The sequence below is a fragment of the Phyllobates terribilis genome, unplaced genomic scaffold (assembly GCF_046119375.1).
Source record: "Phyllobates terribilis strain yellow unplaced genomic scaffold, ASM4611937v1 Scaffold_9__5_contigs__length_417890890, whole genome shotgun sequence".
In the NCBI taxonomy this organism is placed as follows: Eukaryota; Metazoa; Chordata; class Amphibia; order Anura; family Dendrobatidae; genus Phyllobates; species Phyllobates terribilis.
The window spans coordinates 19,944,009-19,969,961 of NW_027362769.1; the positions used below are offsets into that span (position 1 = coordinate 19,944,009).

The 25,953-nt window shown below is 41.7% G+C and overlaps 1 protein-coding gene across 5 annotated transcripts in view; it reads right to left on the minus strand.

Moving 5' to 3' along the window:
• PIKFYVE (phosphoinositide kinase, FYVE-type zinc finger containing) overlaps nucleotides 1-25,953 on the minus strand; it is a 284,611-nt gene that overhangs the window by 156,318 nt on the left and 102,340 nt on the right. For all 5 annotated transcript variants that reach the window (XM_073646326.1, XM_073646322.1, XM_073646325.1 and 2 more), the window contains 5 exons: nucleotides 24,783-24,923; nucleotides 17,686-17,812; nucleotides 14,398-15,554; nucleotides 12,962-13,062; nucleotides 1,886-1,957 (listed from right to left, as the gene is read on the minus strand). In XM_073646326.1, coding sequence (XP_073502427.1) covers nucleotides 1,886-1,957; nucleotides 12,962-13,062; nucleotides 14,398-15,554; nucleotides 17,686-17,812; nucleotides 24,783-24,923 — 1,598 coding nt within the window. The remainder of the gene's footprint in view (nucleotides 1-1,885; nucleotides 1,958-12,961; nucleotides 13,063-14,397; nucleotides 15,555-17,685; nucleotides 17,813-24,782; nucleotides 24,924-25,953) is intronic.

A 25,953-nucleotide genomic window follows, 5' to 3' on the forward strand; every position in this document is an offset into this window, starting at 1 on the left:
TAAAAATGTGTAAAGCACCGCAATACAGCATGTTGTACATAGAGGAAAGGAGCCTTCCTCAGGAGATGTGGCTTCAGGTTCACATCGATGCCTTTATTCACTTTTATAAGGGACTCTCTAAACCATAACTGTTATATTACTACTAGATGGTGGCCCGATTCTAACGCATCGGGTATTCTAGAATATGTATGCGGCCGACCGGGCGCGACTAATCAGTGAAGCAGTGTTTAAATGGGTTGTGCACTACTTTAAATTAACCCCCCCAATGTATCCCCCCAAGGCCCCTAATGAATTTTGTAATTACGTCATGTTGTCAATACTGCTTGTGACAACATCGCTGACCACGCGGCAAGTGTGAAGGGAGGACCGGCGAGCGAGTCTGCAGGTCGGGGTACTTCTGCTGCGAGCAGCCGGGAGATGACCGGCTAGCACGGGTCATCTCCCGGCTGCGTCGCCGCTGATCTCCCGACTGTGGCCTGCATGTTTCAAATCTGGCGCCAATTCGCGGCCGGGCTGCGCCAGTCGCTGATTGCTGGCCGCAACCAATCAGAGAAGCGGTGTTTTAAATTTTCGCGCCAATATCGCTGATTGGTCGCGGCCGGGTGGGTGCGACCAATCAGCGAAGCGTGTTTCAAATCCGGCACCAATTCGCGGCCGGACTGCGCTCGTTGCTGATTGGTGGCGCCCGCGACCAATCAGGACAGCGGTGTTTTAAATTTCGCACCAATATCGCGAAACCAATCAGCGAACCGTGTTAGTGAGGACCGGGGAGCGGCGCTGCCTGTGCGGGTACTTCCGCTGCGAGCAGCCGGGAGATGACTACCGGCTGCATCGCCACTGATCTCCCGACGGCAAGTGTGAAAGGAGGACCGGAGAGCGGCGCCGCCTAGGCCGCGGGTCGGGGTACTTCTGCTGCGAGCAGCCGGGAGATGACCGGCTGGCGCCGGTCATCTCTCGGCTGCATCGCCGCTGACCTCCGTGCGGCAGATGACTAGCTAACGGCCGCCATCTTGTTCTGAAATTCCGCGTGGCTGATTGGCCGCTACCGGACCAATCAGCGATGCGGGATTTCCTGGACGGACAGACAGACGGGATAAGCCGATTATATAGTAGATACTGGCACAGAAACACATGGAGGTGCCTGCTAAGTGGACACAATTTACACAAGACAACTCGATAGACCTTTACTTGGTCTCAGGTTGTCTACATAATGACACCGTGTCCACAGCTATAAGGGGTCCCACTTTCCTTGTGTACAGTGTAATGATCATGCTTGGTCATGAGTGGGCTGTGTATTACTGCTATTCTCCCTCCGGTAATTGTGCTCGATCAGTCGCAGTGCCTGCCTGATCAGCTATGCCATTAGCAGCAGCTACCGGAGACCCTTGACCTATTACGTTAAGGAGAAGGAACAGATTAGAAGTACATTATACCTACATAAAGGCTCAGACAGAACCACAGGAGAAGAGATGAATCCCCGGTGGTCCCCGGTGCAGCAGTGGGCACCCCCCCCTTATATGAGCAATGGTTGGCACAATACACTTGATTCACTGTGTACAAAACAAGACAGCATCTCACCATTCATTTAACAATCTACCCAGGGTATTATTATATAGAAGCAGAGGTAAATTTCTGAGTGAGGGTAATATTTGCATGCAGCTGAATAGTGGACCCCCCCGAGTCAGTTACTAGTGGGCCTTTGGCAGCACAGTCCGACACTGCATACATAGCTATATACAAGAGGATAATGCCACTACAACACAAGTAATTCATAGGAAATCCATCACCACATAATAGACGCAGGGCGGATCTATAAAAAGGCGTTCTGCAGTGACTGGACACATGTAGCAGGTAGTGTACACGGCCAGAGGTAACATCAGCTCACCTGAAGCAGTATCTTTCCAGGAAAACGCCCAAGGTCAGGTCATTCTTACCATAAAACTCCATCGTGACAATCCTGTGTACAAAGAAGAATAACCAACAGAGTGAGCAGTTCTTCCTCAGGAGAGCACACTCCATATCCCACAAGCAGCTACACAACCACACTATCATTCTGCGGAGTCTGACCCAAGCACACTAGTCACATTACAAAAGTAATGAGACGCGCATGGTCGCCTTATTGAAGGGGTTGTCCACTTAACAATTATTTTAACAAACGTGCTGAGGACATGATTTAGTGCCACTTCCTAATATATAACTATTACAGGTTCTTTTCCTGAATGTTTTAGTATAACACGCCTCACAGACTGCACAGCTAGTCTCAAAATGGCTGCTGGTGGAGAAGCATGTGACCAGATCTATCCAATCACCACTATCTATTAAAAAAAGATTGCACATGTGAAAGCGGTTTTACAATTGGAGGAAGCTGATGATCAGGTTTGGTCACATGCTCCTCCACCAGCAGCCATTGTGAGAACAGGAGAGCAGCGCAGTGAGGAAGGAGGAGAGCCTGTAATACTTATATATTGGTAAGTGCCATAGCATCATGTCCCCAACACATTTGTTAAAATAAAAATTTTGTGGACAGCCCCTTTAAAATCAAGTCAGTAAAAATAACCCACATTTTTAAAACAATCTTTGCCTGCTCATAATAGTTGTAGAATTGTTTAACAGGTCAAAATACATAAAATTATTATTAGGGGAGCGGCAATTATCCATTTTTGTTACTTTGGAGTAAAAAATGCCATACATTTGGGTTTATTAACTGTCTAGTGGTTAAAGTGAGTCTGCACGCACAGAATGATTGTTCAAACTAAGTACAGGGGCTCGGTGTACCCTTAGCGTTTCCAAACATTTAAGTGCACCTTCCCACCTACTTGTTTTCCTTCTATCTCTGCCCCCTCCTTTGATTGACAGCTCTGGCTGTAACGAGACAGAGAAGGGCAGAGATAAATGGAAAACAAGTAGGTGGGAAGGTCGACTTAAAAGAATGGCCATGTGAAGGGTGCACCCAGTGCCTGTACTTGGTTTGAACAGTCATTCTGTGATGGCCAAGTCACTTTAAAGCAGGGTTCCCCAACTCCAGTCCTCAAGGCCCACCAACAGGTCATGTTTTCAGGATTTCCTTAGTATTGCACAGGTGATGTAACTATTGCCTGTGCTGATGATGGAATTATCACCTGTGCAATACTAAGGAAATCCTGAAAACATGACCTGTTGGTGGGCCTTGAGGACTGGAGTTGGGGAACCCTGCTTTAAAGAATCAAACAACAAAACAGTGTAAAAAAAGCAGGAGGTAAGATTCTGGATGGCAGACATGTGTCACCGAGGTGGTTGGCCTCGGTAATATAAAGTCTGTTCCAGTAACGCTAGGTCTGGGTGGAAAATATCGTTCCCATAATCCAGCCCGGGGCTTACAGGCCTGATTACAGCAGTGGGTTAGCTCAGCAGTGTGGCGTTTGGGCTGGAGCAGAGGTGTGTTTGTCTGGTGAACGCGTTAAACTGCTTGATATGGCCTGAAATACTGAGATTGGTGGGGCTGCTACAATTACCTTGTTTCATTGTGCCTGAGGGAAGAATTGTTTAGGTTATTCACTTGTACTGGAGAAAGGAAGAATTTGTTTTTGAGTTCTCACGTTTATGATGGGCAATAAACTTTATGCAGTTTTGATATAAAAACCTTGTGACTGTATGTAGCCAAGCGGCTACCACACAGGTGAAACCCTCCATTAGCCATTTATAGGAATCTACAGATTTACATGCAAATAAAAAACAGAGCAGCTGCAGAAAACAACCATGTGGGTCACAAAGAGCCCTATGAAAGAAAGCTGTAACACGATGACTGCTGTGGGCGACAGCTACACTTTGCAACCCTAATCTTTCTAAGTGTCCCCTAATGTCAATCACTAGAGATTTCTGCCATTTCAGCTCTTTCGCAATCTGATGGTGCGGAGTGGCAGGAGTCAATAGACACTGGCATGGTTGTATTACAATTCCAGCAACTTGTGACTACAAATGTGAAAAGCATAATAGTGACTAAGGGCTGATAAAGGCACCGCATGATAAAAGTAATCCAGCTATAGCAAACTCGTATACACTGAATATACACACACACACTTCTTTGTGAATATACAACTGGCCGGCTTATTAGAAATTCTTGGCAGACCACCCTCTGCCCATATCATAATTTGTAATGTACAGCAATGTACTGCATATGGAAACCAAATCAGATATCTGTCAATGATGGTTCAACTCACAGTTATTCATCCCAACCTTACCATACATACAGTGCTGCCCAAAAGTTTTGGGAACGTATGGAAAAAATGCTGCATCGTAAGACTGCTTTAAAAAATTAAGTGTTAAGAGTTTATTTTTATCAATTCACACAATAGAATGTGAAGGAGCAAAAGAGAGGTTAATTCAGATCAATAGTTGGTGTGACCCCTCCGTCTCCAAAACGGCACCAAAGCATCAATTCTTCTAGGTATACTAGCACAGTTTTTGAAGGCACTCAACAGAAGTTTTTCCAACCATATTGAAGAATTAAGGTCCATAGAATATTACTTCTAGCCATCCAAACAGTAGATGGATGCAGCTGGGTCCCACTGGTTGCTGTCAGTTCTGAGCTGATGGCACTGCTGGACATCTTCCGATTTCAAAGATAAGTGAGCATGATGTATCTTTCATCTGCTGCACTAAGTTTCAGTCTACGTCACGTCAATGGTTCTCAATGTTGTCCGTTTCTTGATGTTTCTTCAAAAGAGCTTGAAACCCCATTCTGCTTTGAAATCTTTGTCAGGGACAGACCTTGCTGATGCAGTATAACTACCTTGTATCTTATTGTAGTGCTCAGTCTTGCCATGGTGTATGACATGTGACATGAAACTATCTTCCCCAACCTCATCTTTGTAGCAGAATTTAGCTGTTTGTCACCTAGTATTATGCCTCCTACATTACTGTTGCGGTGTCAGTTATTGTGTTTCAACCAACACAAAAATCATGATCATTATCACCTGTTTCGAACTGGTTTCTCATACACCTGACTATAATCCTATAAAATTCCTGACTTGTGCAAGTGTCCCTAAAAGAGCCGATGCTGTTTTAAAGGCAAAGAGTGGTCACACCAAATATTGATGCAATTTATATTTCTCTTTTCATTCATTTTGCTAATGGAGCAAAATAAACTATTAAAACACTTTTTAATTTTCTACAGCATTTTTTCCACAGTTCTATAAAAAAAGGTTTTTCTTTAATGGAGAGAAGGGAATTGGAAGCTGGAAGACATTTCTGGGTGGTGGCTTATCTCCCTGAGAACAAAGAATCCCTTCCATCCCATCACGATTAGAGGAAAGTTGGGAGATCCCGTACATATACTGTAGGAGTATTGGCCTGTCCAGACAACTTTGCTGTAATGTCATTGGGCATCTTTACCCCTTTACTCTGCATGGGTGGCATTTCATTCCTTTTTTTGGTGTTTGTTTTATGTTTCATAGTTTTAGAATATTTTTGGATTATTTTTACTTTCCTTGGCAATGAGTCTCTCTGTCTCAATCTTTGCTGCCTTGATTTGATTTTTACACAATTTTTTTCTATAATTATTTAATGCCTCGTCACTACCTACTTGCTTTAATTCTCTCAACACTTCCTTTTTGTCACTTATTGCGCCCCTTACGGCTCTATAGCCATAGTGGTTTCCTCCTATTTCTAGCTTGTTTATTCCCTTAGGGTATATAGTGTACAGGTCCTATTCAGGATGCTTATGAAAGTGTCTCATTTGCTTTGTGAACTTTTATTACTCAGGACATTGTCCAGTTTATGGCACTTAGATCATCTCTCGCCAATGAAAATTCGCCTTTCTGAACTTCAGTGTCCTTTCCTTGAAGCCCCTCTACTATACATCATATTAAAGGATACATGAAACGTATCATTTTGTGATCACTAGCTTAGCTATCATTAGCCAAGTGTCTCCCAACCCGTATATTTGATATGTGGTCCGTCCTATTGGTTAATATTAGGTCTAGCAGTGCCCCCTTTCTTGGTGGTTCCTGAGCCAGTTGTGAAAGGTAATTGTCTTTTATTATTGTCAAAAACTTGTTTCCTTTACTGGAGCTGCAGGTTTCTCACCCAATTTATGTTAGGGTAGTTGAAGTCTCCAATAATAATTTCTCTCGGTTTCGCTGCCTCATCCATTTGCTTCAGGAGTAGATTTTCTGCTTTTTCCATTATATTTGGAGACTTATAACAAACCCCTATCAGTATTTTATTACTCTTTCTCCCTCTTATCTCGAGGGACTCCACGTTTTCATTGTCCTCACATATATTATCACGTAGGATGGATTTTAGGGACAATTTTACATATAAACGAACTCCTCAGTTATTTGTACGGTCATTCCTGAACAGACGATAGCCCTGTAAATTAACAGCCCAGTCAGGGCTCTCATCCAGCCATGTCTCCGTTATCCCCTCCATAGCATAATTTTTTTTCAACAATATGAATTCTTATTCCTCCGTCTTGTTGGTGAGGCTTCTGGCATTAGTGTACATGCACTTTATGCATCTCTCTGCACCACTATTCCTTCTTACTATATTGGCTGTCCTAACCCCTTCCCCCATGCCACCCCCAATTTCACTACTTATGCCCGGGTCACTATGAGTCACTAACTGAGACTTTAAACCACACTGTGGATTAAGTACAGAGACCAGCAATTTCTCATGCAGTTTGCAAGATCACCTCATTTACTCCTTGTCGTTACATAGCTTTCCTGCTCACATTTCTATATGACCGAAAGATTTATATAAAACACCTCCCTAAAATCAAACAGATGTAAGAAGGCATTGTGAAATTATTACAAAACTAAAGTGTACCAATTTTCAATGTTTTTTTTCTATGTTATGCCCCCCGAAAATAGCTGTACATCTGTGGGGTTACAGGTATTGAGATCCTCAATGATTGTGCAAAACACTGGAGAACTACGGAATAGCATGTATCAGACACTGGCTTCTCCCTGCCCACCCCCGTTAAGGAATGGGTCTCTCCTGTGTATAATAATAGTAATCTTTTTATTTATATAGCGCCAACATATTCCGCAAGTCAGACAATTTACAGACATTATCGAGACTGACCTCATTGGGGCTCACAATCTACATTCCCTATCAGCATGTCTCTGTATAAGGAGAGACCTGTCAGTCATTGGCAGCGGGCGGAGAGAAGCTACCTAGGAACAGCCATTTTGATTAGTCTCCCGTGTAGCTTGGTCTCCATCGGCTTTAAATAATGTTTTTCCTCAGAAACGCTGTTGCATTTCAGAGTCAAATTCACAAGCCAGTGTCTGATACAGTGACTTGCGAAAGTATTCAACCCCACCAGCCCCCTCCTCGGCATTTTTTGTGTTTTGCTACCTCACAACATAGAATTGCACTGTTTGAGGGTTTGCATCAGTTCATGTAAAGAGCATGCCTACAACTGGGAACATTTGGTCTTCTTTTTTTACTGTGAAGCAAACAACAAATAGTACAAAATAACTGAAAACTTCAGTGCGCATAACTATTCACCCCCTAAGTCAGTCAGTCAGCCTCCTTTTGTGGCAATTACAGATGCAAGTCGCTTTGGATAAGTCTCTATAAGCTTTCCACATCTGGCCACTGGGATTTTTGCCCATTACTGAAGGCAAAACTGCTCCAGCTACTTCAAGTTAGATGGTTTCCTCTGGTGAACAGCAATCTTGTCTGACTACTGATTCTCAATTCGATTAAGGTCTAGGCTTTGACTAGGCCACTCCAAAACATTTACTCGTTTCCCCATAAACCACTCGAGTGTTGCTTTAGCAGTATGCTTTTGGTCATTGTCTTGTTGGAAGGTGAACTTCCGTCCCAGTCTCAAATCACTGACAGACTGAAACAGGTTTTGCTCAAGAATATCCCTGTATTTCGCACCATCCATCTTCCGCTTGACTCAGACAATTTTCCCTGTCCCTGCTGCCGAAAAACATCGGTGTTCTTGGGGTGATGAGCTGTGTTGGTTTGGCGCCAGACACAGCGTTTACCTTGGTGGCCAAAAAGATCAATTTTGGTCTCATCTGACCACAGCACCTTCCACTATACATTTGGGGAGTCTCCCATATGTCTTTTGGCAAACTCAAAACGAGCCATACAATTTTTGTGGTTAAGTAAAAGCTTTTTTCTGGCCACTTTACTATAAACGCCACCTCTATGGAGTGTACGGCTTATTGTGGTCGTATGGACAAATACTCTAGTTATTGCTTGGGAACTCTGCAGCTCCTTCAGGTTTACCTCTGGTCTCGGAGCTGCCTCTCTGATTAATGTCCTCCTTACCTGGGCTGAGAGTTTTGGTGGGTGGCACTCTTTTGGCAGGTTTGTTGTGGTACCATGTTCTTTCCATTTCATGATAATGGATTTGATGTCGCTCCGGGGGATCATCAGAGATTGGGATTTTTTTTTTTTTTTTCATAACCCAACCCAGACTTGTGCTTCTCAACAACTTTATCCCTGACTTGTCTGGAAATCTCCTTGGTCTTCACGGAGTTGTTTGGTTAGTGGTGCCTCTTTCTTATTGGCGTTGCAGCCTCTGGGGCCTTTCAGAAAAGGTGTGTATATACTGACAGATCATGTGACACTTGGATGCACACAGGTGGACTTCCTTTCACTAAGCATGTGACTTATGAAGGTAATTGCTTGCACCAAGAATTTTTTAGGGGCTTCATAGCAAAAGGGGTGAATACATACGCATATGCCAATTTTTAGTTCTTTGATCCCATAAACGTAATTTATGCCTAGATTTTTCTCACATCACCAACTTACACTATTTAGTGCTGTTGCATCACACACAAATCGGATTACAAAAATATTTAAACACAGGTTGTAATGTAACAAAATAGGTAAAAAGCCAAAAGGGTGAATACTTTGCAAGCTACTGTACATGCTTGTACATGGATTGAGCAGCATGTGTCCGCTGTCAGGTTCCCTTTAAAGGAACCTGTCACATCCCCAATAGCTATTCATTTGCATATATGGGGCTAATCTGCAGGTTCTAAAGCTGTGAGGCCGCCGCCGCATAGAAAACACAGCTACCAGAAGGAAATTAACTCTATTCCTCCCGGCAGCCTGCGGTTTTCAGTCATAGAGCTGTGCCGATGCAGTATTAATCACTGCTTAGTATACGGAGTGGCAGCTGTAAGCACACCCGTCACTGACAGCTGACTCTCAGTATCAGTCCAACGACGGCTGTCATTAATGTTCCAGAGTGTTAAAGTTATTTTACTCCCAGTAGCCAGGCTTTCGGTGTGGCAGCTGGGCAGCTTTAAAACGCTATTAACCTGCAGATTAACTCTATAACGGCAGATTAATAGTGTTTGAAGACATGACAGAATCCCTTTAAGGGGCAGAACATAAATGAGACATTTAAAATTATAGGTACACTTTAATTGATTTACAATTTATTGCATACTATTATTAATACAATGCCAAACTGAATTAGATGCAACCATCAAGTTAACTCTTAATGTATGAAGAATTAGTGATAGTTTTATAAAGTGCATGCGCTGGTTAGTAGAAGGGTATTTTACACAAGTGTGTGTGTGTGTGTGTGTGTGTGTGTGTGTGTGTGTGTGTGTGTGTGTGTGTACATATATCAAATCAAACTTCTGTGAAATCAAACTGTCCACTTAGGAAGCAACACTGATTGACAATCAATTTCACATGCTGTTGTGCAAATGGAATAGACAATAGATGGAAATTATTGGCAGTTATCAAGACACCCTCAATAAAGGAGTGGTTCTGCAGGTGGGGACCACAGACCACATCTCAGTACCAATGCTTTCTGGCTGATGTTTTGGTCAGTTTTGAATGTTGGTTGTGCTTTCACACTCGTGGTAGCATGAGACGGACTCTACAACCCACAGAAGTTGCTCAGGTAGTGCAGCTGATCCAGGATGGCACATCAATGCGAGCTGTGGCAAGAAGGTTTGCTGTGTCTGTCATCGTAGTGTCCAGAGGCTGGAGGCGCTACCAGGAGACAGGCCAGTACACCAGGAGACGTGGAGGGGGCCGTAAGAGGGCAACAACCCAGCAGCACGACCGCTACCTCTGCCTTTGTGCAAGGAGGAACAGGAGGGGCACTGCCAGAGCCCTGCAAAATGACCTCCAGCAGGCCACAAATGTGCATGTGTCTGCACAAACTGTTAGAAACTGACTCCATGAGGGTGGTATGAGAGCCCGACGTCCACAGATGGGGGTTGTGCTCACAGCCCAACACCGTGCAGGATGCTTGGCATTTGACACAGAACACCAGGATTGGCAAAGTCTCCACTGGCGCCCTGTGCTCTTCACAGATGAAAGCAGGTTCACTCTGAGCACATGTGACAGACGTGACAGAGTCTGAAGACGCCGTGGAGAGCGATCTGCTGCATGGAACATCCTTCAGCATGGCCGGTTTGGCAGTGGGTCAGTAATGGAGTGGGGTAACATTTCTTTGGAGGGCTGCACAGCCCTCAATGTGCTTGCCAGAGGTAGCCTGACTGCCATTAGGTACCAAGATGAGATCCTCAGACCCCTTGTGAGACCATATGCTGGTGTGGTTGGCCCTGGGTTCCTCCTAATGCAGGACAATGCCAGACCTCATGTGGCTGGAGTGTGTCAGCAGTTCCTGCAAGAAGAATGCATTGAAGCTATAGACTGGCCCGCCTGTTCCCCAGACCTGAATGCGATTGAGCACATCTGGGACATCATGTCTCGCTCCATCCACCAACGTCACATTGCACCACAGACTGTCCAGGAGTTAGCGGATGCTTTAGTCCAGGTCTGGGAGGAGATCCCACAGGAGACTATCCGCAACCTCATCAGGAGCATGCCCAGGCATTGTAGGGAGGTCATACAGGCATGTGGAGGCCACACACAATACTGAGCCTCATTTTGACTTGTTTTAAGGACATTACATCAAAGTTGGATCAGTTTGTAGTGTGTTTTTCCACTTTAATTTTGGGGGCAACTCCAAATCCAGGCCTCCATTGGTTAATAAATTTGATTTCCATTTTTTATTTTTGTGTGATTTTGTTGTCAGCACATTCAACTTTGTACAGAACAAAGTATTCAATGAGAATATTTCATTCATTCAGATCTAGGATGTGTTATTGGAGTGTTCCCTTTATTTTTTTGAGCAGTGTGTATATATATACACACACACACACACACACACACACACACACACACACACACACACACACACTACCGTTCAAAAGTTTGGGGTCATTTAGAAATGTCATTATTTTTGAAAGAAAAGCACATTTTTTTTCAATGAAGCTAACATTAAATGAATCAGAAATACACTCTATACATTGGTAATATGGTAAATGACTATTCTAGCTGCAAACGTCTTGTTTTTATTGCAATATCTACATAGGTGTATAGAGGCCCATTTCCAACAACCACCACTCCAGTGTTTTAATGGTACATTGTGTTTGCTAACTGTGTAAGAAGGCTAATGGATGTTTAGAAAACCCTAGAAAACCCTTGCACAAGTATGTTAGCCCAGCTGAAAATGGTTTGGCTGATTTGAGAAGCTATAAAATTGACCTTCCTTTGAGCTAGTTGAGAATCTAGAGCATTACATTTGTTTGTTCTATAAAACTCTGAAAATGGCCAGAAAAAGAGAACTTTCATGTGAAACTCGACAGTCTATTCTTTTTCTTAGAAATGAAGGCTATTCCATGAGAGAAATTGCCAAGAAACTGAAGATTTCCTACAACGGTGTGTACTACTCCCTTCAGAGAAGAGCACAAACAGGCTCTAACCAGAGCAGAAAGAGAAGTGGGAGGCCCTGCTGCACAACTGAGCAACAAGACAAGTACATTAGAGTCTCTAGTTTGAGAAATCGACACCTCACAGCTCCTCAACTGGCAGTTTCATTAAATAGTACACGCAAAACGCCAGTGTCAACGTCTACAGTGAAGAGGCGACTCCGGGATGCTGGCCTTCAGGGCAAAAGCCATAAAAAAGCCATATCCGAGACTGGCTAATAAAAGGAAAAGATTAATATGGGCAAAAGAACACAGACATTGGAAAAGGAAGATTGGGAAAACGTTTTATGGACAGACGAATCAAAGTTTGAGGGGTTTGGATCACACAGAAGAACATTTGTGAGACACAGAACAACTGAAAAGATGCTGGAAGAGTGCGTGACGCCACTGTCAAGCATGGTGGAGGTAATGTGATGCTCTGGAGTTGCTTTGGTGCTGGTAAAGTGGGAGATTTGTACAAGGTAAATGGGATTTTGAATAAGGAAGGCTATCACTCTATTTTGCAACGCCATGCCATACTCTGTGGACAGCGCTTGATTGGAGCCAATTTCATCCTACAACAGGACAATGACCCAAAGCACACCTCCAAATTATGCATGAACTATTTAGGGAAGAAGCAGGCAGCTGGTATTCTATCTGTAATGCAGTGGCCAGTGCAGTCACCAGATCTCAACCCCATTGAGCTGTTGTGGGAGCAGCTTGACCATATGGTAGGCAAAAAGTCCCCATCAAGCCAATCCAACTTGTGGCAGGGGCTTCAGGAAGCATGGGGTGAAATTTCTCAAGATTACTGCAGCAAATTAACAGCTAGAATGCCAAAGGTCTGCAATGCTATAATTGCTGCAAAGGAAGCATTCTGTGACGAAAGCAAAGTTTGAAGGAAAAAATTATTCTTTCTAATAAAAATCATTATTTCTAATCTTGTCAATGTCTGGACTATATTTTCTAATCATTTTGCAACTCACTTGATAAATAAAAGTATGAGTTTTCATGGAATACACAAAATTGTCTGGGTGACCCCAAACTTTTGAAAGGTAGTGTATATATATATTTTTTTTTACTTTTCTTAGGCAATGTGAGTAATTGTACAATTTTCATGCACACTCTTCTGTGAGCAGGTATTTGGTATATAGTGACATTACTGTATAATCAGGTGCATTCCAACAGAATAACTGAAACATCCCATCTAATAAAAACATGTAGGTTCTTACCAAGGGCTGACACAGGCACTAGGAGCATTGCTGGACTGCGCACTGGAGCTGCTGAATAGGATACAAAGCCTTTGGTGGTTTAATACGCTGAGGCAGTCAATCTGGGAACAAATAATGAGATATCAGAATTAGACGGACCTCGTTCCTTTTGTTTCATGTTTTCTATAATCTATGGACAAGCATCACTTGCTTAGCATGTCTGCAATATACAGATGTCTCCTTCCTTACAGTTTCCTCTTGGCTGGACATATCCTGAGATTTGTGGAGCGAGATGACAAATTGTGGAAGAGAAGGAGTATGCAATATTCTGTTGGAAACTGTATATGCTGTATACTGTATGTGGGATTTGTCGTCACCCAGTAGTTGGGATGTGAAGTGCAAGGAGATTTGCTTATAATATTGTGATCACGTATAAAATTTCTATCTTGAGAAATTGGATTCTTTAAAAAAATTTGAGGAAATGTAACGGCCGACTCATCTGTAGGTCTTTGCTCACTTAGAATACTGGTTTACTTACCAGTCTTCTGCCTGATGATTCTGCCCCTATCTGTACCTTCTGTTACTGCCCATCCTAACCTCAGGCTCACTCCCAGCAGCCACTTCATGAAAGCAGCACTGGGGACCCCGTTTAAGTCCAGATCCCTGTGTAGGGAGGTGTTTAGTCTGGGACCTGTGAGGCAGAGCCGTCTGCGGTGGCCTTTTTGAGCCAACAGCCCCTGACAAAGTTTAAAACACATAATTTAATGCAGTGTTTTAAACAGTCTGACAGAAATGCGCACACTGTATTCCAGATCTGCAGGTTACATAACCCAAATACACTTGTGCACCGTAGGTTTTAGTTATTTTTCAAAATTTCCTTGCTGGATAGGAATCAAGATGTCTCCTGTCCGGCCCATTAGCTATACCAACAAGAGTAATAAAGAAAGGAAAGAGTAAACCTAGGGGATAAAGACACTGAAGAAAAGGATTTCGTCTCACAGGGAGCCCAGTTTTCAATGTAACTTTTTTTTTGTTTTTAGGAAATTGCAAAGTCTTTTGAGTCTAAAACTGCATTTACACAAGCAGATTTTTGCCCATATCAATCAATGAATGATGAAACAACAAGGTTTCTTTTATTACAGGCCGACGTGAACTCTTTAGGGAGGTTCGTTCAATAGGTCCTCATACAGTTTGCATATTGTTGGCAGAACATCTGGATTTTAAGCCCATAACAATTCTTTATTGGGTTCTACAAAAAAGGTGACCAGTCTGTTCGAAGGCCGATTGCTGCCACGCTTATGATCATATTCATGTTTATCTTATAGCAATGACCAAGCCCAAGGTTTATGCTGAGCAGCAAGAAGAGGTTTCAGAAGTTCAGAGTTCCTCTCTAAATATAGGTTTTATCATGTTTTCAATTATAGAACAAAGTTATAAAGCCCCGGCATAAAACCCACCTTGGAGCTCCATGACATCTCAATCACTCCTTTGTCATCTTCGGAGTCACATTTAGCTTCATGTCTATTCAGGATGCCATTTGGCGTCTCCTTGATTTGTACAAACGGATCCACGTCCTTTTGTCTTATTCTGCCTCCCCTTGCCCGATAGTCAGCTAAAATTCTAGCCAAATTTTGGTTGTCTCCCAAGTGCTCAGCAATTTTGGTGCTCAAAAGCTCATGAGATGGAAGAACCTCAATAGTTTTACCCTGATCATTGTTTCCTTGTAAATTAGATAGTTCGCGCAGAAGCTGTTTTTTCCTCCGGCTCTCCATCTCTTTCATTTCTTTATTAAGTAATGGCGACATGTACACTTGTTCTGGAAAATAGTCCCTTGTAGGACACCTCATACCCCTTTCCATTAATAGAAATGGTTCCTTAAAACAAATAATTGGGGAAATACACAAAATGACATCTTTAAGCTCTTGCTTGAATGATATAGAGTGGACTTTAAGCCTGTCGTCTGTGGACGTGACTTCTTCAGTTATATACAAGCCAGTATCATCTTGCAAGGGATCACGGAAAAGTTGAAGTTCATTTTTGGGCTCTTCTTCCTCAAATTTATGTGACACTTCATCATCTTTGGAAATACCAGGTATGAGACACATTTGGGTAAAGAGCTCAGGTTCAATTGAAACGGAAGATAAATGGGATGAATTTGATAACAATATGGGAAGGTCCTGTTGTGCCGAAGAGGATGCTTCAGAACTTTTGCTCTCCAACTCTTCTGTCTCCTCAAAGTGAGACCTTTGCTCTATGAACTCTATGCCCTCACAAGACTGGGACTCTGAAATTACATGTAAGCGATCTGAAGAGCGGTCCGATTCCCAGTTTAAAATGCTGCATTCCTCGCCATTAAACAGATCTTTCTGACTGCCATCCCCTTCGTGGCCTTCAATAAGGGACCTAAAAGAGCTACTTTTAGGTAGTGTTGGTGGCATAGCAAACTCATCCATAAGAAAGGAAATTTCCAACTGGGAATGATATGCTGCATAGACCATGAAGATGATTATGTCTTTCACACGAGCCAGCTCGTACTCGGATGCTCCACTTAGCTTTATAGTGCAACCTAAGTGTTGTGGACATCCTTCAAAGAACATCAGTGTTTTACATTCATCTGTGTAGCAAAAACAAAATAGAATAAAAATGTATTACTTACTATTTAAAGAAAAAAAAAAAATAATTTACATTTTCTGAGCAGATCTAAGCATACATATGAGTGGAGAAGTCCGGAAGAATAACTGTTGGTCAACAGCTATATTAACGGGGTCTTCTCAACATCATAAATGGTTAAATTGTGCAAACTTCTTCTAAAAATAAAAAGCAACTTTGCAATTTACCTCTATTTTATAATTATACATAAATCATAAATATATTATATATATATATATATATATATATATATATATATATATCTATATCTATATATATATATATATATATATATATATATATATCTATATCTATATCTATATATATATACCTATTGCATTTTGCTTGTTTCTAAGGATACCTGTCACCTCTGCTGTTCATCGGCAGTAGTCAGTCTCAGACATGAAATGCAACACTTGCAAGCTTTGTGGAAGATCTTGCAAGCACAGGTCCAATCACTAAATCTGGCCCCTACACTCCTCTCATGCTGCAAACGAAAGGCAGCCTCTACTTGCAGCATTTGAGAAGTAATGCCTCTTCAAAATTAGTGCAGAACACAAGATCCTTCTCTGTCATAGTTATACAGTAACATGGCAATACCACACGTTCAAAGAGATACCAAGCTATGCTATGTCTATCCACTCACGCCTACAGTACATACTTTATTCTCTGCTATGCAGAAGAGTTTGCAAGGATTTCAAAATTCACTTAATGATGGTTAGAACACCTCAACACCTGATGAGCCAAAGTGTATTAGATCACTAGGAGGAGTCTCTGAATAAAAGCAATAACAAAAAAACACATTGAAGCCCAACAAAAGTATTAAACAACAAGAGGCTGGGCCCTGCTCCTTTCCCCTATGCCTGCCGTCCTTTGCCATGGTCCCCACTGGGTTTCACAGGTTACCCGGCAAACTCCAGTGACATCACCAAAGGCCCTTGGTTTTAGAACTTAATTAGCTGTTAACATTGACTGACATCCAGGTGTGTCTGAATATTGATTAAGCTAGTACCCAGTTGCCCTGTGCTTTGGAAGTTGACCCTTCACTTGTCCAGCTGGCTATCACCTGAGCCAACTCCTATTGTTTCTCCAATTTACTTCCTGGCTCAGACCTGCTGATTAATCCTTTTGTCTGCTGTAGGCATCGCAAACACTTTTCTAGAACTGTTCACACTACAAATGCTACTGCAAGCCCAGGGCTGACTATAAAGTTTCAATCCCTGTATTTGACTACACGCCTAGCTCTGTGTCCTCCAGTGTTTCTTGCATTGCTTGTCTGCCTAATTTCTAGGAAACCATGGTCCTCATTGATCCACGTGCCATCCGGGAGGTCCTGCCTGTTGTGCCATGGACCTCGGTTCGTGTTGTTCCCCCTGACCTGTGGCTCAGAGATTCCACCTCACCAGGTGAGTCCTTATCAGATTCACACAAACTGATCCATAGAAAACCTGCTCATCTGATTTTAAGCTGCACCCTGAAGTCATGTACCTAATTTCCATACAGGAAGTTTCAATCTATGAATACATGGTATATATACTTTACTACAACATATGTATGCTACATACTATGGGTGGACAATTCATGTTCCCAAGGAACAGAATGAGAGACCGTGACTGTTGTGGAGGGCAGAACCAATCGGTTAAAATTAATTCTGCTCAATATTAACATATTAATTTTATATTAATATTAAATAGTATAACTTAATATGAAGCACAATTAAGTATGCTGACATAGCCTCCGATATACAGCATGTGCCCCTATGTAGCCTCTTATATACAGTGTGACTGCTGACTCACACGCTGATTGGTGGAAGATGGTGCCAGCGGCGCCATCCTACACCAATGTATTCACAGCTGTCTGCACCCAGAGGATGCCAAGAGCAGTGACAGCGAGCAGCGGCGGATGGACGCCAGCAAAGGAGGGCACGGTGCGGCCCCTGGGCCACCATTTCAGCCTTTCGGTTGTCTCGGTCCACAGTTCAGACTGGAACAGCCAAAGGGCCTGATGTGGCCCATGGGCCTCAATTTGCCCAAGTCTGCTATATCACAATTAAACATGAGAATTTTGCTACATGTAAACTCAAACCATGGACGTACCATTAGGCAGTTGAAACACTTGTATATAGAACTTGTTACATGTTCCAAGACGAGGTTTTGTCAACAGTTGGTCCATAGACATTACCAGGTCCCCTTGTGTCATTCTACTCACTCGATCTAAAACTTGCTAGACAAAAGAAAGGACAATATTAGTGCCATAGTAGCAATTCTTTCTATAGTTAGATATTATTGAATTTGTCAATACTTCCAAGTCTGCAGACGCAGGGGGAAACACTGACAGATTTAGGAGCTTGTATACACGATAGAAATTTCAGGTTCTTTTGAAATGTGATGAAGATAAAGTATGATGAAACTATTTTAATTGTTTTAGGTTTTGCTTTTTGTTTTTAAGTGGCCACCTCTAATATACTACCTACCATCGAAAAACCAAATTTATGTTTCAAAAACTAGCCCCAAATTAGGCCTAATTTGCCTGAATATGACTATTCGTTAAAACTATTGAAAACTATTATGCTGGCCAACAGGACATACAATGGCCGCCTTCCAACTACAAACATCTCACATAAGAAATGTCATCCTTTAATACTAATTTGTCTAAAACTGCAAATAGCTAGGAAATATAGGAAACATTTTTCTGTGTGTGCCCCAGAAAATCAGCCATTCCCTCTGCTCATTGTGACAACCTGGTGCCTAAATGTGAAAGAAGTGGCCGCACTGGAACGCTCCCCTCAGATCTGCCCACATAAAGCCTCGCTAGGTTCTTCTTGACCCAGGGAAAAGATTAAGGCCCACATTCATCATTTGCAGATTGTAAAATTACTTTTATTTTGTGTCTTATGTTAATTCCATTTTTTTTTTCCGCCAAATTCTTCAAAATGGTGCATACGGGTTGATGAATTTTACAAAAAAATCAAAGATTTTTTTCAAGGGCAAAAATAAAAATCATAATTCTTTAAAATGTTGCACATTAATATTCATCTGAGCAAAAATAAAATGAATTTAGAAAATTAACATTAAAACGTCATTTCCTCTTAGAGGCTAAAAGAGGATCAAATTCTATTGATCGTGACCCTTCCAGTGCTACCAGTTTGGGTGGAGGGGATGGGTCCTTCGATGAATTTTCACACGTATCAGTAGAACGGTGTTCGAATATTTACTCTCTACATCACAAAGGTTCGCACTTGGAAACTTTCCAACAATTGATCCTGAAGGATCACCATTCTTTTAAACAATCTAGGATAAGGGACAATCTCAGTCCGATTGAAAGGCAATCCATTGAGACCCTGCGTGATAACAAGGGGATCATTATCAAAAGTGCTGACAAAGGGAAAGGGATCGTAATAATGGATAGAAATTGGTACATTGGGGAGGAATTGAGAATTCTTAGTGATCCTGTCTTTTATGAAACATTATCCAAAGATCCCTCGGTTTCAATACTTTTGGAATATAAGGTTCTCATTTCTAAAGCTCATCAGGCAGGTATTCTAATAAAAAATGAGAAAAAGTTTTTAGATATTAAAAAATTTCAGGTCCCCTATTTTTATTTTTTACCCAAAGTCCATAAAGATGTAAAAAATCCTCCCAGGCGCACCATTATCTCTGGGATTAATTCTATTACATCAAATCTCGCCCAATATATTGATCTTTTCTTGCAAAAATATGGTATTACTCTCGATTCCCATTTAAAGGACTCCACCCATCTGAGCCGCCTTTTGAAGGAATTGCCCCCTTTAACTGACTGTATTTTTCTAACGTTAGATGTCACCTCCCTATATTCTAATATCTCCCATGAGTTGGGATTGAAAGCTGTTAGTGAACACTTATCAGGTGATTCAGCTATGCATGAAATACAAAGATTTTTTTTTATATTGGAAGGCATTTCCTTAATTTTGAACAACAATGTTTTTTCTTTTGCGGGCACTATGTTTTGCCAGAGGAAGGGCTGTGCAATGGGGACAAGGTTCGCCCCAAGTTATGCCAATCTCTTCATGGGGTCCTTTGAGTCTGTCCACATTGCACAGTCCCCTCCTCTGGCTTCCAATCACCTCAAATTGTATAAACATTTTATAGATGATTTGTCATTTGGTGAAGTACTAAAGAAGAAGCTCTCCATTTTGTGGCGGATCTAAATAAGAATTTGTGGGGGTTAACAATTACCCCCACGGTTTCTGAATCCATGATGCAGTTCCTTGATCTTACTCGGTTTGATGACACTGGGAGGATTTCCACGTCAACACATTTTAAGGCTGTTGACGTTAACAGTTATTTAGGTTTCGACAGCTGACATCTCCCTAGTTGGATTTCTAATATCCCATATGGGCAATATTAGAGGATCAGGAAGAATTGTACTTTAGATCAGGATTTTGTCATGGAATCCAGAATTCTCAAGAAGAGATTTGTATCCAAGGGTTATCCTAAAAAATTATTGAATGATGCTTTCACTAAAACTAGGTTTCTGACACAGGAAGTTTGTTTAAACCAAACTAAATCCACTTCCACTTCAGGCCCTAGAACACCCAATCAGGCCAACTGTAATCTTATAAGCACCTATGGTCATTCTCGTTTGGCCCTACAAAAACTGGTGAAGAAATACTGGTTTATTTTATTAAATTACCCAATTCTTTCAGATCACCTACCAAAACAACCTAGAGTCATTTATAGATGGAGTTGAAATTTACGTAGTCACATTGCTCCCAGCAATACTTCCGTCTTGCCTAAACAACCAAATGAATTGATCCTTTCTAGGGTTGGTTGTTTTCGTTGTAATACACCAAAAGGTGTCTGTTGTTCCACTATAGTTAATGGTGTAAGGTCCTTCAACTCTATGACTATAGGAAAAAGTTTTTCCATTAGATGTATTTTAAATTGTCAGTCTTCGTACGTTGTCTATTTGCTTCAGTGTACTTGCGGCCTACAATATGTGGGACGTACTATACAGACAATGCATGCCAGGCTAAAGAAGCAGACAAAATATCCGTAATTGTTTCATTTTTCATAGTGTTTCTAAACATTTCTCTGTTGAACATCATAAGGATCCCAAATTCTTGAAATTGATCATCATTGATCAGATTAGTGACACAGTCAATGATAGACTGAATTGTTTGATCAATAGGGAGAGCTATTGGATATATAAACTGGGTACTCTTGCTACTGAAGGATTGAATTTAACATTGGATAATGTGGTACATTTGGAATGGGCCTTGTCATATTATTATGTTCTCTTTTTTATTTCCCTTTCATTCGTATTGCTGAACTTAATCTATTCTTGATTATTGTGCATCATTCCGTTGTTTTATTGTTTTTAGATCAGATTTTTTCTGTGCCCATCAGGGTTAAAATAATTATTTCGTAATTGATTGATTGTTACTCACTAACAGATGTGTTTTTTGCTATTTAATGACACCCTTGTAATTATACCCCATGACCTGAAGAAGGTAGTATTCCACTGCCAAAACGCGTTGTTTCATTGACCTAATAAAGGTTGTTTTTTTAGTATCTCCCCTGGTTCTTGAGTCCCTGGCGCGCCACAGACCACTGTCTTTTCTTCCCTATGCTTGCCAAAAATAAAATTAGACAGATTTTGTACTCCACTAGGACAATGGAGTACAATCGTGCTAAACCTCTGCACCGTTTCAAAAAGTCACAAATGAGGAATTACACTAAAGTATCTGTATAAGGAAAACTAGATAGTCAAACAAAAAAAGAATTGACGAGAAAAAAAGAAAAATTAACTTAAAAAGCAGCAAACCAATGAATTTATCCTTTTAATATAATGCAATCAGCATATTATATAGCACTGTGTACTTACAATTGTTTATTTTGCCTTTCTACCAAGTTAATTCTTCTGTTTTCCGTTAGGTCTATTACATCACCTGATTAAAAACGGACTAGCTGAATCCTTCTAAGCTTCATGTAGAAACAGGAGGTTAATTTTCCCTGTATGAGTCATGAGTCACTGCAAAAGTCTGAGCCAGGGGTAGGAAGGAGCAGTTGGGTCAGGAATTGAAGAGAGGAATGATAAATGCAGGGACAAGAGACTTCCTGTTTCTACACAGAGCAGAGAAAAGAGAAGAATTAGCTGGGTAGAAAGGCAAGATGAGCAATTGTAAGTACATAGTGCTGTATAATATTATGACTGCAATACGTATATTAAGAGGATAAAAACTTTGCTGGGAGGAGAGCGCAAAGTAAATAATGAGTAGGGTGCAAATATAACAGTCATTATTAGACCCATTTTAACTCCAGAGAAAATGGTGCAAAGACAGTGATGAATCGGGGCCCAACTTCGATGCCCTGCTCCCCAATCTCAAAGCTTAAGGTGTGCTCTCACAAAGTAGACGCCAGTCAGCTTTAGCCAAAGTAAGTGCTTAAAGCTGACTTCGAAGTGTAACATCAGCATCCAATCCAGGGTGATAAATTCCAAAAGGTAAAGTTTATTCCGCCATAAAGTGAAGAACGTTTCGACTTGTTATAGGTCTTTATCTTGATATACAGGTGCATCTCACTAAATTAGAATTTCATCAAAAAGTTAATTTATTTCAGTTTTTCAACACAAAAAGTGAAACTCATATAATATAGAGGCATTACAAACAGAGTGATCTATTTCAAGTGTTTATTTCTGTTAATGTTGATGATTATGGCTTACAGCCAATGAAAACACAAAAGTCATTATCTCAGTAAATTAGAATACTTTATAACAGCTTGAAAAATGTTTTTAAAATCCAAAGTGTTGGCCTACTGAAATGTATGTTCAGTAAATGCACTCAATACTTGGTCGGGGCTCCTTTTGCATCAATTACTGCATCAATGTGGCGTGGCATGGAGGCGATCAGCCTGTGGCACTGCTGAGGTGCTATGGAAGCCCAGGTTGCACTGATAGCAGCCTTCAGCTCGTCTGCATTGTTGGGTCTGGTGTCTCTCATCTTCCTCTTGACAATACCCCATAGATTCTCTATGAGGTTAAGGTCAGGTGAGTTTGCTGGCCAATCAAGCACAGTGATACTGTTGTTTTTAAACCAGGTATTGGTACTTTTGGCAGTGTGGACAGGTGCCAAGTCCCGCTGGAGAATAACATTTCCATCTCCAAAAAGCTTGTCGGCAGAAGGAAGCATAAAGTGCTCTAAAATTTCCTGGTAGACGGCTGCGCGGACTTTGGTCTTGGTAAAACACAGTGGACCTACACCAGCAAATGACATGGCTCCCCAAACCATCACTGATTGTGGAAACTTCACACTAGACCTCAAGCAGCTTGGATTGTGTGCCTCTCCACTCTTCCTCCAGACTCTGGGACCTTGATTTCCAAATGAAAATTGGAACTCTGGAACCTTGTGGGGTGTGTTAATGACTGCCTTCTGGACATCTGTCAAGTCAGCAGTCTTCCTCATGATTGTGGACCCTACTGAAACAGACTAGGGGACCTTTTTAAATACTTAGGAAGCCTTTGCAGGTGTTTTTGTTCATTATTTTAATTTACTGAGATAATAACTTTTGCGTTTTCATTAGCTGTAAGCCATAATCATCAACAGTAACAGAAATAAATACTTGAAATAGATCACACTGTTTGTAATAACTCTATATAAAATATATGAGTTTCACTTTTTGTATTGAAGAACTGAAAAATTAACTTTTTGATGATATTCTAATTTAGTGAGATGCACCTGTATAACAGGTCGAAACATTGCTCACTTGATGGTGGAATAAACTTCACCTTTTGGAATTGATCACCCTGGATTAGATGCTGTCATTTTACCTATATGTGGATCCTCCAGGTGTCTCGCTGCATTGGGGTGCTGCAGCATATCACCATGACTGTTCCCTTCCTGGCTGTATTATGCCTGAGAATAGGAGGCCAGGAACACCGGTAGGCCAGCAGGGTCACCCAGGACTCCATTTTCCCCAGGTAAGAGATCTATGTGCAGGTAGGTGCTCCAGCAAGCGGCCATTTTATTCTGCCATACAGGGCGCCACTTTAAGCCTATGTAAGCAGCTGATTGGTGCAGCAGTCCAGGACGCATTTACAAACCTCAGATTTGTCCTGGCCCGAGTGACATTTACAAATCAGCGATTTCTAAGTGTTTTGACCAGGAGTGACAGATGGTAAATATTCATAAGTCATGCCACGGTCACAAAAAGCCCTTCAGATGCCACATGGTCACAACTGGCCCTTCAGACACCACAGTCACAACAAGCCCTTCAGACACCACAGTCACATCAAGCCCTTCAGACACCACAGTCACATCAAGCCCTTCAGACACCACAGTCACATCAAGCCCTTCAGACACCACAGTCACATCAAGCCCTTCAGACACCACAGTCACATCAAGCCCTTCAGACACCACAGTCACAACAAGCCCTTCAGACACCACAGTCACAACAAGCCCTTCAGACACCACAGTCACATCAAGCCCTTCAGACACCCCAGTCACATCAAGCCCTTCAGACACCACAGTCACATCAAGCCCTTCAGACACCACAGTCACAACAAGCCCTTCAGACACCACAGTCACAACAAGCCCTTCAGACACCACAGTCACAACAAGCCCTTCAGACACCACAGTCACAACAAGCCCTTCAGACACCACAGTCACAACAAGCCCTTCAGACACCACAGTCACAACAAGCCCTTCAGACACCACAGTCACAACCAGCCCTTCAGACACCACAGTCACAACCAGCCCTTCAAAAGTCACGGTCACAACAAGCCCTTCAGACACGATGGGAGTTATTTCATTATCTACATTCTGTTACATGTACTTGATTAATGAAAGGCATGGGAAGGCATTAAATATTTGATTAGAAATTAGAAAAAAAATATTAAACTGTTCCTTATCAATAATGCAGGATTCAGCAGGAAAACAATGCTAAAAGAAAATGTCCAGGCATAAGAAAGGCAAATGACCCAGGAAAAGAAAACACCCGTGTTAGGAGGAGCCCGTGAATTCATCACTCCACATTCCAGCCAACATGAAAGCTGGTCTTACTCATACATAGAAATCCAGATTTCACATTCAGATTTTCATTTTTAGTCCAGATGAATAAAGCAATCTCTCATTTTCCACAGCTGAGTATTGTAACAACAGATGGTCAGATAATCAGTTTTTGGCTTCATCATTGTGCCTTATGGTTACATTACGCACCGGTTTAACATTGATAGCTAAGGTTATTCCATGTTCCAACAGCATATCTTGTGCTATTCTTGACACAGTCTTTTCCACCAGAACTAGCGTTGGTCGAACATCAACTATCCTCTGTACATAATTCTTCAAAAATTCCCTTTCCTGACAGAGAAAAACAACAAGAAAATCAAAACATGAACTGAAACACTATATAAAGACAGACTAAGAATGAAAAATTATTAAAATGAAGGAAAAAAAATGTCCTTTTTGGCACATATCAAGGTATCATATCAGGGCAGAATAAATGGTTTATCAGTTACTGCGGGCGGAGGAACGGTTGGATCCCCTCATCCATCTCCATAGTGCTGACATGATGATACAGCATGAAGTGGGCGGCTGGAATGTAACAAGATCGACACGGACTACCAGACCAAATCTACAGATCTGTGTCACTGCTGCCATCCATCAAAATCCATGACACTATGCCGGATCCTAATAACATGTAATGTGGTGTGTCGGCGTCTCCGTCACATCGAGCGCACCTAGGGCTATTCTTATCATTATAATTGACAGAACTGCTGACCCTGAGAACAGAACACAGTGCATTTCAACACATTTATGTCACAATTTTCCTTCAGGCCAAAATCTCAAGGTCACTTTATACTGCCCATCACAGGGGAAGGTTTAGAATAGCAGTTCTTCTTCTTAAAAGATGGAGGGTAGTCAATATCTGTACATCAAGCAATACATACACAACATTTTACATAGTTACAAGGTGAGCACAGTTAAACGGAAAAAAAACACATGTCCATCAAATTTAACCGAGAGGTGGGAAGGGATAAAGGGATGGGATTTAGGTAGATCACTAGTGCATGAGGCAGGCTGTCCCAACAGAGCAAGTGTTTCGCTCCTGATTCCAAGTGTAATCTACTGGATCAGTATTCAGAGCAATCATTTTGTAAACTTACTGAAGTATTTATGTTATTTTCTTCTCAAAAACCAATTAGACCTTATTTGGAATCATTGAACGTTCCCGCTGTGAGCAGCTCCATAGGTAGACTATTAATCCACAGATTAAGAGTTCTTATGGCAAAGAAGACTCGTCTCCTCTGGAGAGTAAACCTATCCTTCTGCAGACAGAGGCACGGCTCCTCGTGGATTTCATATTAACAGCTTTTGACCATACTTCTTG